This window comes from Equus przewalskii, chromosome 10 (assembly GCF_037783145.1).
Source record: "Equus przewalskii isolate Varuska chromosome 10, EquPr2, whole genome shotgun sequence".
Taxonomy (NCBI): domain Eukaryota; kingdom Metazoa; phylum Chordata; class Mammalia; order Perissodactyla; family Equidae; genus Equus; species Equus przewalskii.
The window spans coordinates 30835315-30848859 of NC_091840.1; the positions used below are offsets into that span (position 1 = coordinate 30835315).

The 13545-nt window shown below is 38.9% G+C and overlaps 1 protein-coding gene across 5 annotated transcripts in view; it reads left to right on the forward strand.

Annotated features, from left to right (window-relative positions):
• Nucleotides 1–13545, forward strand: part of ANKFN1 (ankyrin repeat and fibronectin type III domain containing 1) — a 371664-nt gene that overhangs the window by 234804 nt on the left and 123315 nt on the right. For all 5 annotated transcript variants that reach the window (XM_070560769.1, XM_070560770.1, XM_008519821.2 and 2 more), the window contains exon 5: nucleotides 1958–2168. In XM_070560769.1, coding sequence (XP_070416870.1) covers nucleotides 1958–2168 — 211 coding nt within the window. The remainder of the gene's footprint in view (nucleotides 1–1957; nucleotides 2169–13545) is intronic.

Sequence of the window (13545 nt, forward strand, 5' to 3'; positions counted from 1 at the left end):
TTCTTCAAATTTCAATCATGTGTTATGTACTCAGCTAAGCCGAACTGCAGCCTTGATAGACTCAATTTTTGATGAGACTAAAAATAAAATCTGCCAACCTAAATATCTGGTCACTGAAGACCTTTCACATTTCAATCAGGCTACCCCTATGCTAGGTGAAAAATAATGGTATTTTAACATTTTTAAAGACCAAGCAACTCTTGGAGAAGATACCAGATAAATGTATAAATAACACATGTGTTGCTCTTCTCCCATGAGCTACAGAAATATGTATTTGAGAGAATTCCAGAGCTTTTCTCCTTTGTTTACTATTAATCCTCTGAAAGAACTTTTCAAAGGAACCATTTTGTCTTTAGCTATTTTTTTCCTATAGGTTATTTGTATCCTATAAATACAATAGTCTGCCCTTATCCACGAAGAATACTTCCAAGACCCCCAGTGGATGCCTGAAACGGCAGATAACACCAAACCCTATATATACCATGTTTTTTCTATACATACATACCTATGGTAATGTTTAATTTATAAATTAGGCACAGTAAGAGATTAACAACAATAAATTTTCTTTGGCATATCCAAATTGCCAGAATCACTACTCTTTCACTTTGGGGTCATTATTAGGTAAAATAAGGGTTACTTGAACACAACCACTGCTATAAGGTGATAGTCAATCTGATCAACAAGTCAGCTACTAAGAGACTAAGGGGTGGGTAATGTATACAGTGTGGAAATTCTGGACAAAGGGATGATTCACATCCTGGGTGGGATGGAGCAGGATGGCATGAGATTTCTTCACACTACTCAGAACAGCCTGCAATTCAAAATATGAATTGTTTATTTCTGGAATTTTCCATTTAATATTTTTAGACCATAGTAACTGAAACCTCAGAAAGTGAAACCACAGATAAGCAGGAACTACTGTATTCAACTTTTGGCTCTCTCAGGCCCCAAAACAATTTGCCATCCAGCCACTGAACCCTCCCTGGAAACCACCTCTTGAGGCCCTTACCTGAGTGCTCAGAAATGCCAGGTGTTCAGTGATTGGGGCTCTCGGTTAAGAAACTATAGAGGTCAGTACAAAGGAGTCTAGGAGTTTGGGAGCCAGCCTGCAGGCAGTGTGGAGCTTAGAGATTTGTAACAGCGAAGGGACATGTAACATTGCATATTTTAGAAAGATTACTCTCCTGTCAGTAAAGAGCATGGGCTAAAGGAGACTAAGACTAGCAACAGGCAGGTCATTGCCATGGTCCAGGCAAGGGATGATAATGGTCTGAGCAATAGTAGAGACATGGGGCATGGAGACGTGGGGCATGAGTTTGAGAAAACAGAGAAAGTGCACTGTCAATTCTAAGCTAGTCACAATTAAAACTACCTGTGTTACGTTATCTATGTGAGCATTTCCCAAACTGTTCTGTAGAACATTATTCCAGGGGCAGTTAAAATAAACGCAATGAAAAATATGTTCTGTGAACAAATATTTGAAACAGGTCGTATTTCCCACCTATTAGAGAGTCATAATTGCACATTAAAATTATTAGAGGCCCTGAGAGGTCTAACAGTAATATAAGGTGGTAACTTGATTTAATCCCATGCATACCAAATTTATTTGACCACATGCTACTTTCTAATAGAAGACCTTTTAATGACCTATCTAACAGTATTCCAGAGAAGACTGGTTTGAGAAACGCTGATGTTTCCTGTTATCTATAGACTAGCCATGCTATACCCTATTGTCTCAATGCATCTAAATGTAGAGATCTATTTAATTCCCGTTAGAAAAGATGGATGAAGGGTCCAACACAGTTTTAATTTGGAGACCTTGGGATAAATTGCAGTTGTTCCACCTATAAGTGGGAATGCAGTCACTGAAGCAGTCACTAAAATTCAAAATAGCTAAGCTGCAAAGACACACTGGCCTATGCAATTATACTAACTTGCTTTTGTTCTCCTCCTCCAGAACTTCCAGGGCAATGAAGCCATGTTTGAAGCAGTTGAACAGCAGGACATGGACGCCGTGCAGATCCTTCTGTACCAGTACACACCAGAAGAACTAGATCTCAACACACCTAACAGTGAGGGGCTGACGCCCCTGGATATTGCCATCATGACCAACAATGTACCCATTGCTAGGATTCTTTTGAGGACAGGAGCCCGAGAAAGTCCACACTGTAAGTAAACCCGAGAATGAAAACATGTACTATTAAAGCTAGACCCAACTTTATGCCACTGAAATAGCCATTGCTAAGCTTTAGAGCAGGAATGGTTGACTAAGCATAGGCTTTGAAATCCTTTCCATGTTTTCATGGACTTTCATGAAAATAGTGATAGTGTTTATCAGTCTAAGCATCAAATTATATTCTAAACAAAATACACTGAATGGAATTGAAAAAGAGCCTTGAAGAAATCTCCTCCTAAGAATTTAACCCAAATTTTAAACATGTGAAATACACCAAGTGAGGCATAGAATAGGAAATATACAGAAGAAAAGAATGAGTGTGTGTGTGTGTCTTTGTGCCCACAGTGAATATGGTGGCTTCATTCATCCATTCAACAAACACTGAGGACCGAGCATTATTCGAGGTCCTAGGAATGCAGTGATGAGCAAGACAAAATCCCTATTCTCATAGAGCTTACATACTAGTGGAGAAAACTTCCCATAAGCAAGTAGATAGATAAATTAAAATATGAACTCTAATAGTGATAAATACTATGAAGAAAATAAAATGGATCAGTGGCTAGAGATTGATGGAGTAGAGACTATTTTAAATAGGGTTGGGCAAGAAAAGTCACTCTGATGTGGTAACACTTGAGCCTAGTTCTAGATGATATCAAGGAACAAGCCATGACAAGGTATGGGGTCAAATTCTAGATAGAGTGAACAGAAAGATGCTGTGGCGGGCAGAAATAAGACCGCCAGATCTGAAGAACAAAATGAGCAAAGGGAGAGTGACCACTGAGGAAGAAGTCACCAGGACCAGATCATTCAGGACCTTATGGCCGTGATAAGATGTTTTACTTTGATTGTGAGTTTGATGGGGAGACAGTGGAGCAGTTTAAGCAGATGAGTAACATATTCTGCTTTACATTTTCAAAGATCACTACGGTACTCCGTGGAGAATGAACATGGTGGGCAATTGTGAAATCAGGAAGACAGGTTAGGAGGCTATTTCATGGTCCAGGAGACAGATGCAAATTGCTTGGACTAATATGGTAGTGACATCGACAGTGAGCAGGGGTGGAATTCTGGACGTATTTTTTTAATAGCTTTATTGACATATAATTCACATGCCATCCAATGCACCCACTTAACGTGTACAATTCAATAGTTTTTTGTATACACACAGAGTTGTGCAGCCATCACCACAATCAGTTTTAGACCATTTTCATCACCCCGAAAGAAACGCAATACCCTTTAGATATCACTCTCCAAACCTCTCTACTCCTCCCAGCCCTAGACAATCACTAATCTACTTTCTGTTTCTACAGATTTGCCTATTCTGGACATTGCATATAAATGGAATCATATGATATACATGGTCTTTCATGAATGGCTTATTTCTGGATGTATTTTGAAGTAGAGCTGATAGTACTTGCCAAAGGGAGCTGCTCTGGGGCCAACGGCAGACCCCACCCAAGAGGGGATGGGATAAAATCACACAGCCCTTACCCTGTGCCAGGCACTATTCTGAGCACTCTACATGTACTGACTCCTTTAATCCTCACAGCAACATTTCTGAGGTAGGCACTCACATTCCCCTTGGTGCAAACTCTCTGACCCAATGACCACAATGGCTCACAGCCACAGTTTTTATGTTTCCTAAAAGAAAAAAGTAAACTCATCAAACTGTTAGTTTCACTAATACTGATTCACTTATTTCCAAGTGGTGAGACCCAGAAGGCTGAAAGAGAAGCAAGCAAATACATAATTAGAGGTCACATCTCTGCTCCTAAATTTCATAAACCTCCACCATCCAAAGACTAGGTACAGAGGCAGATCCTTGTATCAGAAAACTCTTTATTCTAAAAATGCTAAGCTCACCACATCCATGTCAAAGATAGTAAGGATTTGGTTCAGTAGAATTGGGGCTCTTCAATTAGAGCTCCATCGTCAAAGTGCCACTTCTTTTCAGTGGAACTGGAGGATTTGGAGGGATGGGCAAATAAGGATGGAAGAAATCAAAAAGGCTTATTTGCTGTCTTCCGATTTATGTTGCAATGATGTCTGTCCCAAAGATCCAGTGAGAGAGCCGTGGAGAGAGAATCACAGGGTCTGAACATAGAGAATGCAGACTGAGCCTCATTCTATAGGAACAAGGAGACCATTCATCCAGATGTGGCCTGCACTGGGCTGGATGAAACATTAGTCCTACTTACCTGAGACGCTACAAAGAATTCTGCATTTTCCATGAAACCAGTAAGACTCAATCTCCCCAAGCCCCCTTGTGTATAATTAAATCTCCATAAAATAACCCAAGTACTAAATATCTAGTTAAACCAAAAGCAAATTCATTCAAAAGATCCCTGGTTTTTCTCATTCCCTCTGGAATGATAACCACAATTATCATCACAAAGTGGTAAAGGATGGTAAGAGATTAACCCAGGTTTTAAATCCAGGAAATATGTCACCTAAGTCACCTTGGCCACACAAGAAGTCAGAGATAGTACCATGTACAGACTCCCACATGTATAAAAATGGCAAAGGAATATTGATTACTTATGAATTTTCCACATACGTTATTTCTGGTTTTTACACTAACCCTTCAAAATGATATTGTTAACTCCATTTTGAAGAAGAGGACTTTTTGATTCTGAGAAGTGAAGTGACTAATCAAAGGTCACACATCTAGCAAATGAATAGGGATGCCAAGGACTAAAGCCTAAGTCTATGGGACACCAATGCCTGGGATCCTTCTGTGCAAACTTACTGTCTTTCCGAATAACCAATATGGAGAGCCATGGCCACCGGGCCCCTGCATCTTTCCCTTTGTGCTGTTTGCTAAAACCCTATGGTGCATTTCTTTGTTCTGCCTATGCACTAAGGTGCCATTTCTGTTGGAGAGCAGCAGGATGAAAAAACACAATCTGTTTTCAGGGATTTTTAATTTACTTTATATATCAAGTATAAAACACATAGAATTACTGCCGTGCATGAGTGTGAGCTAGCCCATGAGAAAAACCACAGTCCACCAGCCAGAGCCAGCTAAGCAAACACCTGCTGCAAACTGTTCCCCAGAAGCTGCAGAGGCAGGATATAAGAGAAGAAAAATAACAATGAGGTCTTAAGTCCTTAGAGCGTTTTACACATTACAAAAATGCTTTTGCTTTCATCATCTCATTTGATCCTCACAAATGGCTTGAGATAGGCGTTAGTATCCTCATTTTGCTGGATGAGGAAACTGGAATAGAAAAGTCAAATAATTCACCCAATGGTACAAAAATAGTAAGTGGTGGAGCCATGATCTGAATCCAGATCTTCTGTATTCAGTGCTTTGGTATTTATGGGAAAGCACTAGCACACTCACTATCACACCACAGATGCTCAATTTCTTCCTTCCCTGACTCTCCACCTGCTCCTCTTCTAATGCCTGTCAAATACTTCAGAGCAGAGTGCAGGCCTGCTAATAAATTCATTTTCTGTCTTCCCTTGCCCAGTGTGTTCTCTTCTGAAAACTAGTCCAATATTCTTTCCTCTGTGCCAACCAAGGATTCCAACACAACTCAGAAGGAGGTCCTCTGTAATTCTCCTCTTTACATAACAGGAATCGTAAAGGCACAGATGAGTTTAAGAATTTAACTCATAAGTCATTAGTCAGGCTTGTTTTCCAGTCTTTAGCCCCCCAACCATAGAGCTACATGGAGGTGTTCTTTATAAGCATGGCTTGAAACTCACCACATACATTTCCCTATTCATAGAGCAAGTCCCAGATGTGGCCACTGAAACTTGCACATTGCCCCAAGGTTTTAAATATATAGAGAACCCAGCCTGCTCATGAGATGAATCTACTATCTTTATTCAGCGACTATTTTCTGTTTTTCCCACCTTCAGGCAAGCAGCACAAAGTAATACTCATTCCTTCTAGAAGAAAACATCAACTATTATTAAAATGGAATCCCAGTACTTCCTCTCAAACTGGGGTGCTGAGCTCAGGAAACAGGCACAGAACCTGAAAGGAGTAGAGCTAAGGAAGGCCCTCACTGATGATTCAGCAAATTCCTCCTGGAGACTGACTGTTGAACTATGATTTGAGAGTGGGGGCAAGATATGAGTTAGTCAGAATAAGAGAGGGGTTTATGACTGGGGACTTCCAGGTACAGAGACAAGTCTTTCTTAGATAGCAACTGTTCACTTGAGCGTGAGTCATGGCAACGGGGATACTGAATGGATGAAACAATCAAAAGCATAGACCCTAGATGTCCTGAGATGCCTCTGTATGTTAGCTTGCCTTTCTGAGGCTGCTATTTATTTGGCATCATTTAGGCCCTGAAAACAGTAATCATGAAGAAACTCCTTCTTTTTGGATACCTACCATGTGTAAATCTGGTCACTCACATGGATATTGTCTCATCTTTTGACCCCAGTACCTGGCACATAGTAGGTACTCAGAAGTTTTCAGTTGAAATTTTAATCTCTGTCTTATGCTTCTAGGAATCACAGGTATCAAATTTTAGAACATATACACACACACAAATTATGTGTGTAGTGCATATGCACACACACAGAATGTATGGAAAAAAACCTTTAAGTCTTCCAGTAACTTTGACTGTTGAGTACCTTTGTTGTTGTTGCTGTGTTTGTTGTTTTCCAGGCACTGTTGTAGAATTTGGTTGTTGCCATAGCCTGTTTTTATTTTTACAGTTTAATAATATGGAGCAGTAAGAATGGTGGAATACTCCTCATTTTTAGTCTCTCTGCCCTTTCCTGTAGCTGCATTCCCCTTTTTCTCCAGACCCTCTCCTCTCTCTCTGCATTTCTTTGTGAACTCCTCTCTCTCATTTCTCTCAGATACTGCCTGTGGAACTAGGAAACGTCACCCAGAATTAGGTATGTTTAGTTACTTCATAAAATGCGATTGCAGAGTAGGTGTCATCCAAGTATGGTGCAGACACCAATGTTACAATTTTGGCAGACTTGTCAGGATGCACCACTAATTTCTGCAGTAGTTGAGGGTTCGTCTAAGGGCTGGGACTGGTTCAGGGCACGTCTAAGAGGTGTGACTATAAACTAATGAGGCTGGCTTTATATAAACAAACACACCAGAAAGTCTACAATCCAAACGAATGTTATCCTTTAACATAGTCCTCATGGGAGACCCCACACTTGCTCCAACAGTGCTGCCATTGCTCTAAACACTTTTGGATTTGTCCTCAGAACCAGTTTATGAGAAAATCTGACTTGTTGCTTAGAGTCACACCTGATTTTTCTTCCAAAACAGCACTGCCCAGCGTCATCACCCTCTATGTTCACCAGACTGGGCTTCAAATGATTTAGAGGTTTCCTGAAATCAAATCCATCCTCAAAGGATAAAGATTAGCAACCATTAAGAATATGTAAAAAACAAGCCTTAGGCAGGTCTCTAGAGTGAATTCCCAGATATTTTTATCTGCTTCATTAAAATAGGTGTACAAATCCTCACCCTGACTCATAAACCTGCTCCTCAAACCTCATCTCATTCTGCTTACGCCTCAGCCATGATACACCAGCCCCACCAGCCTCCCTTCAATCCTTTGAACACATTTATACTAACTGTTCCCTAGGCTTGAATGCCTGAATGCTTTTAATCTTGATCATTACATGCCAACTCCTTCTTAACATTTCAGCTTAAATGTCACATCTTCAAGAAAGGCTTTCTCTGGCCACCAAGTTCAAAGTCTAAAGTCACTTTCTAATCTCATCACGTTTTTTTAGTTTTCTGCATAGCACTTATCACTATAGGATATTTTTCTCAGTGTTTTTATTTGCTTATTTTCTGTCTCCCGTGCATTAGAATGTAAACTCCACAAGAGCAGAACTTATCTGTCTCATTCATCACCATATCCCCAGCAAACAGTAGGCACTCAATAATATGTGTTTAATTGAATTGAGTGACTGCCAAGGCTTCCTTTTTAAGGGTATGAATATATCATTTATTTCAAAGGGAATACTTTACTAAATATCAAATCAATTGATCGTTTTTTATGTTTCCAACTAATCATTTAGACATCAAGTGTCCACAGCCTAAGTTTCAGTTACCTGCTCTTCAAGAGTTGATAGTTGTCTTTTCATTCTTTTGTTTTTAATTTTTTAATATATATGCAACACAGAATATATTCTCCTTGTCAAAAATTAAAACTGTGTAGATAAAGTTAAAAGATAGCTTTGACAGCCTACCCAACATATACATGTGCATATGCATACACTCACAATCTAGGTTCCTGTCCCTAAATTTCCCCCAACATAACCACTGCAATCATCTTAAGGCTTGACTGAGCTAGAGAATCCACTTCCAAGCTTACTCAGGGTGACTGTTGACAAGAGACCTGTGTTCCTTCCTGTATGGACCTCTCCATAGGGCTGCTCCCTGACATGACAGTTGGCTCCCCCAGAGCAAACGAGAGAGAGACTAACCAAGATTGAAGCAACAGTGTCTTTTTAACCTAATTTCAGAAGTGACATGTTATTATTTTCTGCTGAATCTTGTTGATTACACAGACCAACTTGGTACAGTATAGAAGCATGTGAATACCAGCAGACAGAGATCATTGGGGGCCCTCTTGGAGGCTGGCTACTCCACTGCGTATCTAAGACTGTTGAGAATAAAATGTAATAATAAGTTTAGAACATGTCCCTGGCATGTAAATGGTCAAAAAAATTGTTAGTCGATATAATTCTCAAAAACAAAAAACACCACCCAAATGTTTCTAGTAAAGAATTTAAATATTTTATACATCTGTTGTATAGTTTGTGTTTCAAAAACACCACCCAATACAAGCACTTTTTAAAGTTTGTAGAATTTTATGTTCTAAAACTACACTGTCCAACACAGGAACCACTAGCCACATATGACTACTGAGTACTTGAAATGTGCCTAGTCCAAATTAAAATATGTTCTAAATGTAAAACTTACACTGAATTTTGAAGGTTTAGTACAAAAAAAAGAATATAAAATATCTCAATAATATTTATGTTGATTACATGTTGAAATAATATTTTCCATCTATTGAGTTAACTAAAATATATTATTAAAATTAATTTCACCTATTGCTTTTTGCTTTTTTAATGTCACTACGAGGAAATTTTAAATGATGTGGCTCACATTATATTTCTACTGGAAAGCACAGAGAATACAAGCAGAAGATATGGTTGTCTTGTTTCATACTTAAGCTCCCTATGATCACTCAGTGATCTGCTTTGGATTTTCTAAATAATTTCCTCAAGTGATTTGTGTGTTGGTTTTACAGAAAATGTCCATTTGCTCTTTGGAGTTTGGGAGACATGGGCAGGAAGTCTCTCTCTGTGTTATTGCCTCTAGCTTCTTAAAGAACCACAATTACAACGTAAACGATATAATACAAACTTTTTGAATCCACATTCCACTGGAAAGTAGTAGGGAAGAACATTCCAGAGCCCCATGTCCATGGTGTAATGAGTTCTAGGAGAAGAAAGTTCTATAGTAATTAAAATGAAGTATTTAATCTCCAAATCTCTGACTTTATTGGAACCACATTCTCAAAGTCCTTTGGAAAACCTGAAAATAAGACAACAGGTTGAAGCCTAAGTGAAGGCAAAGTGAATCCTGAGTCCTGAACCTTAGCAAGACAAGTAAATTGAAATTTGTGTTTTGAGTTTTTTAATTAAAAACCATTTAATTATTGGAATGCTTCTATATTATTTCTTTTGATGTTCCTACCTGAAAACAAGTTAACTGTGAGGTTGTTAGAATGCTGTCACTTATGATCAGCAAAGATAAATTTTATTAACCGCTATTCTTGGTTGCCCGGAGGATATTGGCTTTTGATGCAAGGTTTCTACTTCAGGGACTTTGTTTTCTCCCTTGAAATGACAGATACAGTTGAAATTGACACCACTTAGTATATATTTCTATATGGTAGCTGGAACTGAAAATTTTTATCTGGAGCTATTTTATAAAAACAGGTATTTGACTTATTTTTGTGTGCCTCTAAAAAATATAACAGAGACCAATGGGTGTAAAAATAATAATACAAACCACCACTAATTGAGACCCTTCTATGTAAAGATTATCACTAACTTATCAGAACTTATGAGATGGGTGCCATTATTATGCCACTTTTATAGATAAGACATTTGGGCTCGAGATGGAAGCAAAACTGCTTAGGGTCACACATTCCTAAGGGGCAGTGTTTGATCTACAGGACCCCAAAGCCCTTTTACCACTTTGCCTCCACTTCGGAAACAACAGGAAAGCAAATTTCAGCTCAGGATAAGGAAACTTTTTAAAATTAAATTAGACTATTTTAAATTAAAATTAAAAGCGAAAATGGACTAGGCCGCCTCCGTGAATAGTGAGTTCCCCTCATGGAGGAAATCATTACAGGGCCAGGGTATCGTAAGAAGAGGCACCGAAGGCTGGTTGTAAGGATCCTTCTAACACTGAGATTAAATGACTGTTTTAGTACCTCATTTTTCTCATCAATAAAAACAAGGAAAATGCTGATAACAATAGAAAAGTTGTTGCTAAACTGCAAAATGGCATATCATTAGTAAGGGGCAAATGTATTCATTTTTTTCCAGCAAGCCAAAGAATTGTTCCCTAAAAGCCTCAGTTAAAAATTTAAATTAGTTTCATTTTACCCTCATTATATTTTCAAGCTTTAAGCAATTAACCACCAGGCCCAAATTCACCAATTGTAGGGCAAGGGCAAAATTAAGAAACAGTAAGGCAAGGAAGTAGTTGGCGATTCATAGGTTAGATTCTGATGGTGAAGAAAATCCACCCAGTCTGATCATTATTTATCTCAGGATTTAAACAGTAACTGTAATTGTATTCTTTGAACACCAAGTTCCCGCTCCTCCCCCTGCTCCCACCCTGTAGTTAATTAGCTGGGCAGGTCTTATAACAAATACCCACTTAGAAACACTGGGTGGTAGAAATGCTGTTGATAATTAAACACCACAATAGCACGGAGCCTATTTTAGGAGGCGCTGAGTGGTCTTGCCCCAGCCGGACTGCTCACCACTCACTCACAGACCCTCTATTGTGTTGGCTGTGGCTGCGCAGAGGGATAGTTGCTTGGCTGTGGAAGGGATCAACTGTGTTAAGAGAGAAAAGACCAAACCTTGCAAACAGATCCAGGAGTTCTGGACTCAAGGGACAAGTAACCAGGGGGTAGAAGTGAAAGGGGAACGGATCCAAGAATAAGAGAAATGGATGGGCAGGAAAATCAATCATAAAATAGACATAGCCTTTCTAGTTTCTAGGTCCAACCAACCAACCAACCAAAATGAGTTTGCCAATCTCATGCCTAATAGATAGCAATTAGAAAACTACAATACATAAATAATTGGTTAATTTGCATTCCATTTGGTTTAGAGGAAGTTCACTGAGTTTTTTAAGGTTTTTACGAAAATCCTGAATAATCATCCCACCTCCCTGGGTCTCAGTTTCTTTATCTTTACAATAAGGAGTTGAAAAAGTTCTCATCCTGGGGTGGCAAAAATAGGAACAGGGGTCCCAGAACAATTTCCGAGGTGTCAAAAACCCCAACCTATCACATCATTATTCAAGATAAAACTATATAATCTAACAATTTATCATATTTACTTGCTTGTGCTTAAAATGAATTAACCCAGTTTGTTACGTTGATTATCTCATACTGAATGGATGCTTCTATTGGCAGTTACATATGTCATTAATAATAGGGAGAAAAATGATTACTTTATAGGTCAGCTGATTTGGTAGTCAATAAAGAAAATCTTTCAAAAGAGAGTGTTTCATTAAGCCATTAAAAAAATCCATAGAGAAAAACAATAAAAGGTTTGCTTGGTGAAATGGTCGGAAACCACTGGCTCAGTCAGTGCCCCTCCACCTTGTGCATGGAATTACCTCTAACAACAGAGGTAAGTGAGTATATTCCCACGGGCAGCTGGGGTCTTAGCCTGGGGGAGGGGAAAAAAAAAGGAGAGATTTCTATACAGTTTCTTTTTTTAAAATCTTCATTTTGCGGGAAAGTTTTCCATTCTCCTCCACAATAGAAGTGTTCATTTTAATTTCTAAGTGGTGTGCTTTTAGCACAATCTGCATGGAAAATTTGATGCTCCAGGAAGACGGGCATATTCATTCTGTGCCTTCAGAGACCCCCACTGCACCGCACCCCCCCACCACCATCAGCATATTATGTTGGAGTTTAGGTATCCCAGTTTGAGAAGCACAGGGATCTAGATGATCCTGGAAAATTCACTTGGCTATAAAATTTTATGGATCTTCCTTGTTAGTCTATAAAGAGGCAAAATGCTTTATCTTGAAGATACAGAATCCCTTTACCACTACAACTCAAAATGCATCAAGTCTACAGCCTAGGAGGAAAGGGCAAGTCTAGAAACAACGTGTGTTGTGCTAGCGAAAGCAGGAGAAATTTCAGGGAGAGCCAAACATAGCTCAAGAGAAGCTGTCCATCTGAAATGCCACCTGGAATTCACACCAGTAATAACTATTGTGGATATAAAAATTAATAGGGAGGATTTCATAGTATTAGAAAAATTTATTTTTATAAATCATGTGTCTATCACCCAAGTGTTGATGCATGCATGCAATTCAAACATCAGGTTTACAATAAAAAGCTCACTGAATGACTTAGCAAGGACAATTCCTCCATTTTCTCTATAATTTGGAGTGGAAGAAGGAGGGGGGCAGTGGGTAGAGGGTGCAGTTACTGGGTCAATTAATCAACCTGAAAACTGTGACACAAACTCTGACGCCTAACCTATGTCTAAAAATACACAAATGTATACGAATTTGTTTTAAACTGTCAATGCCTATATTTAGGACCTTCCCAGCAAGGCTATAATGAGACTGTGTTTGAGGGCTTCAGTCATGGCAGACTCTACCATTAATCTGAAGTTAGTTAAATTAACAGCATTTAGTACTGACTTGTCAATCTCACTGCTCCAGGAAATTGCACCTTGAGGCTACTAATATTGCCAATTTTTCCACTGGAGTATGCGCCTGCATGTGTGTATGTGTATTTTTTTTCTCCAGAACCTCTGTGTTCATACACCATCATTGCTTCCCTACGTCCACAGCACTTATATTATCATTTATTCTGGCCTCCTTTAGCCTTCCCGGGGGATTCTGCATAGTGTAGCTGCTCAGTGAAAGAGTTTTTTAGCTTTATATTTATTTGTTTATTTTTCTGTCATGGCTCATGACTGAGGCTTTAAAAAAAAGTGTGACAGTATTTAGAGTACATGATTGACTGCTACAGCAACATTCATTAACCATGACAAATCTGCAGCAAAACACAGTCCTGAGTGTTCTAAACAGCAACTTTAAAAAGAAAGAAGAAAGAAAGAAAGAAAAAGAAAAAAGA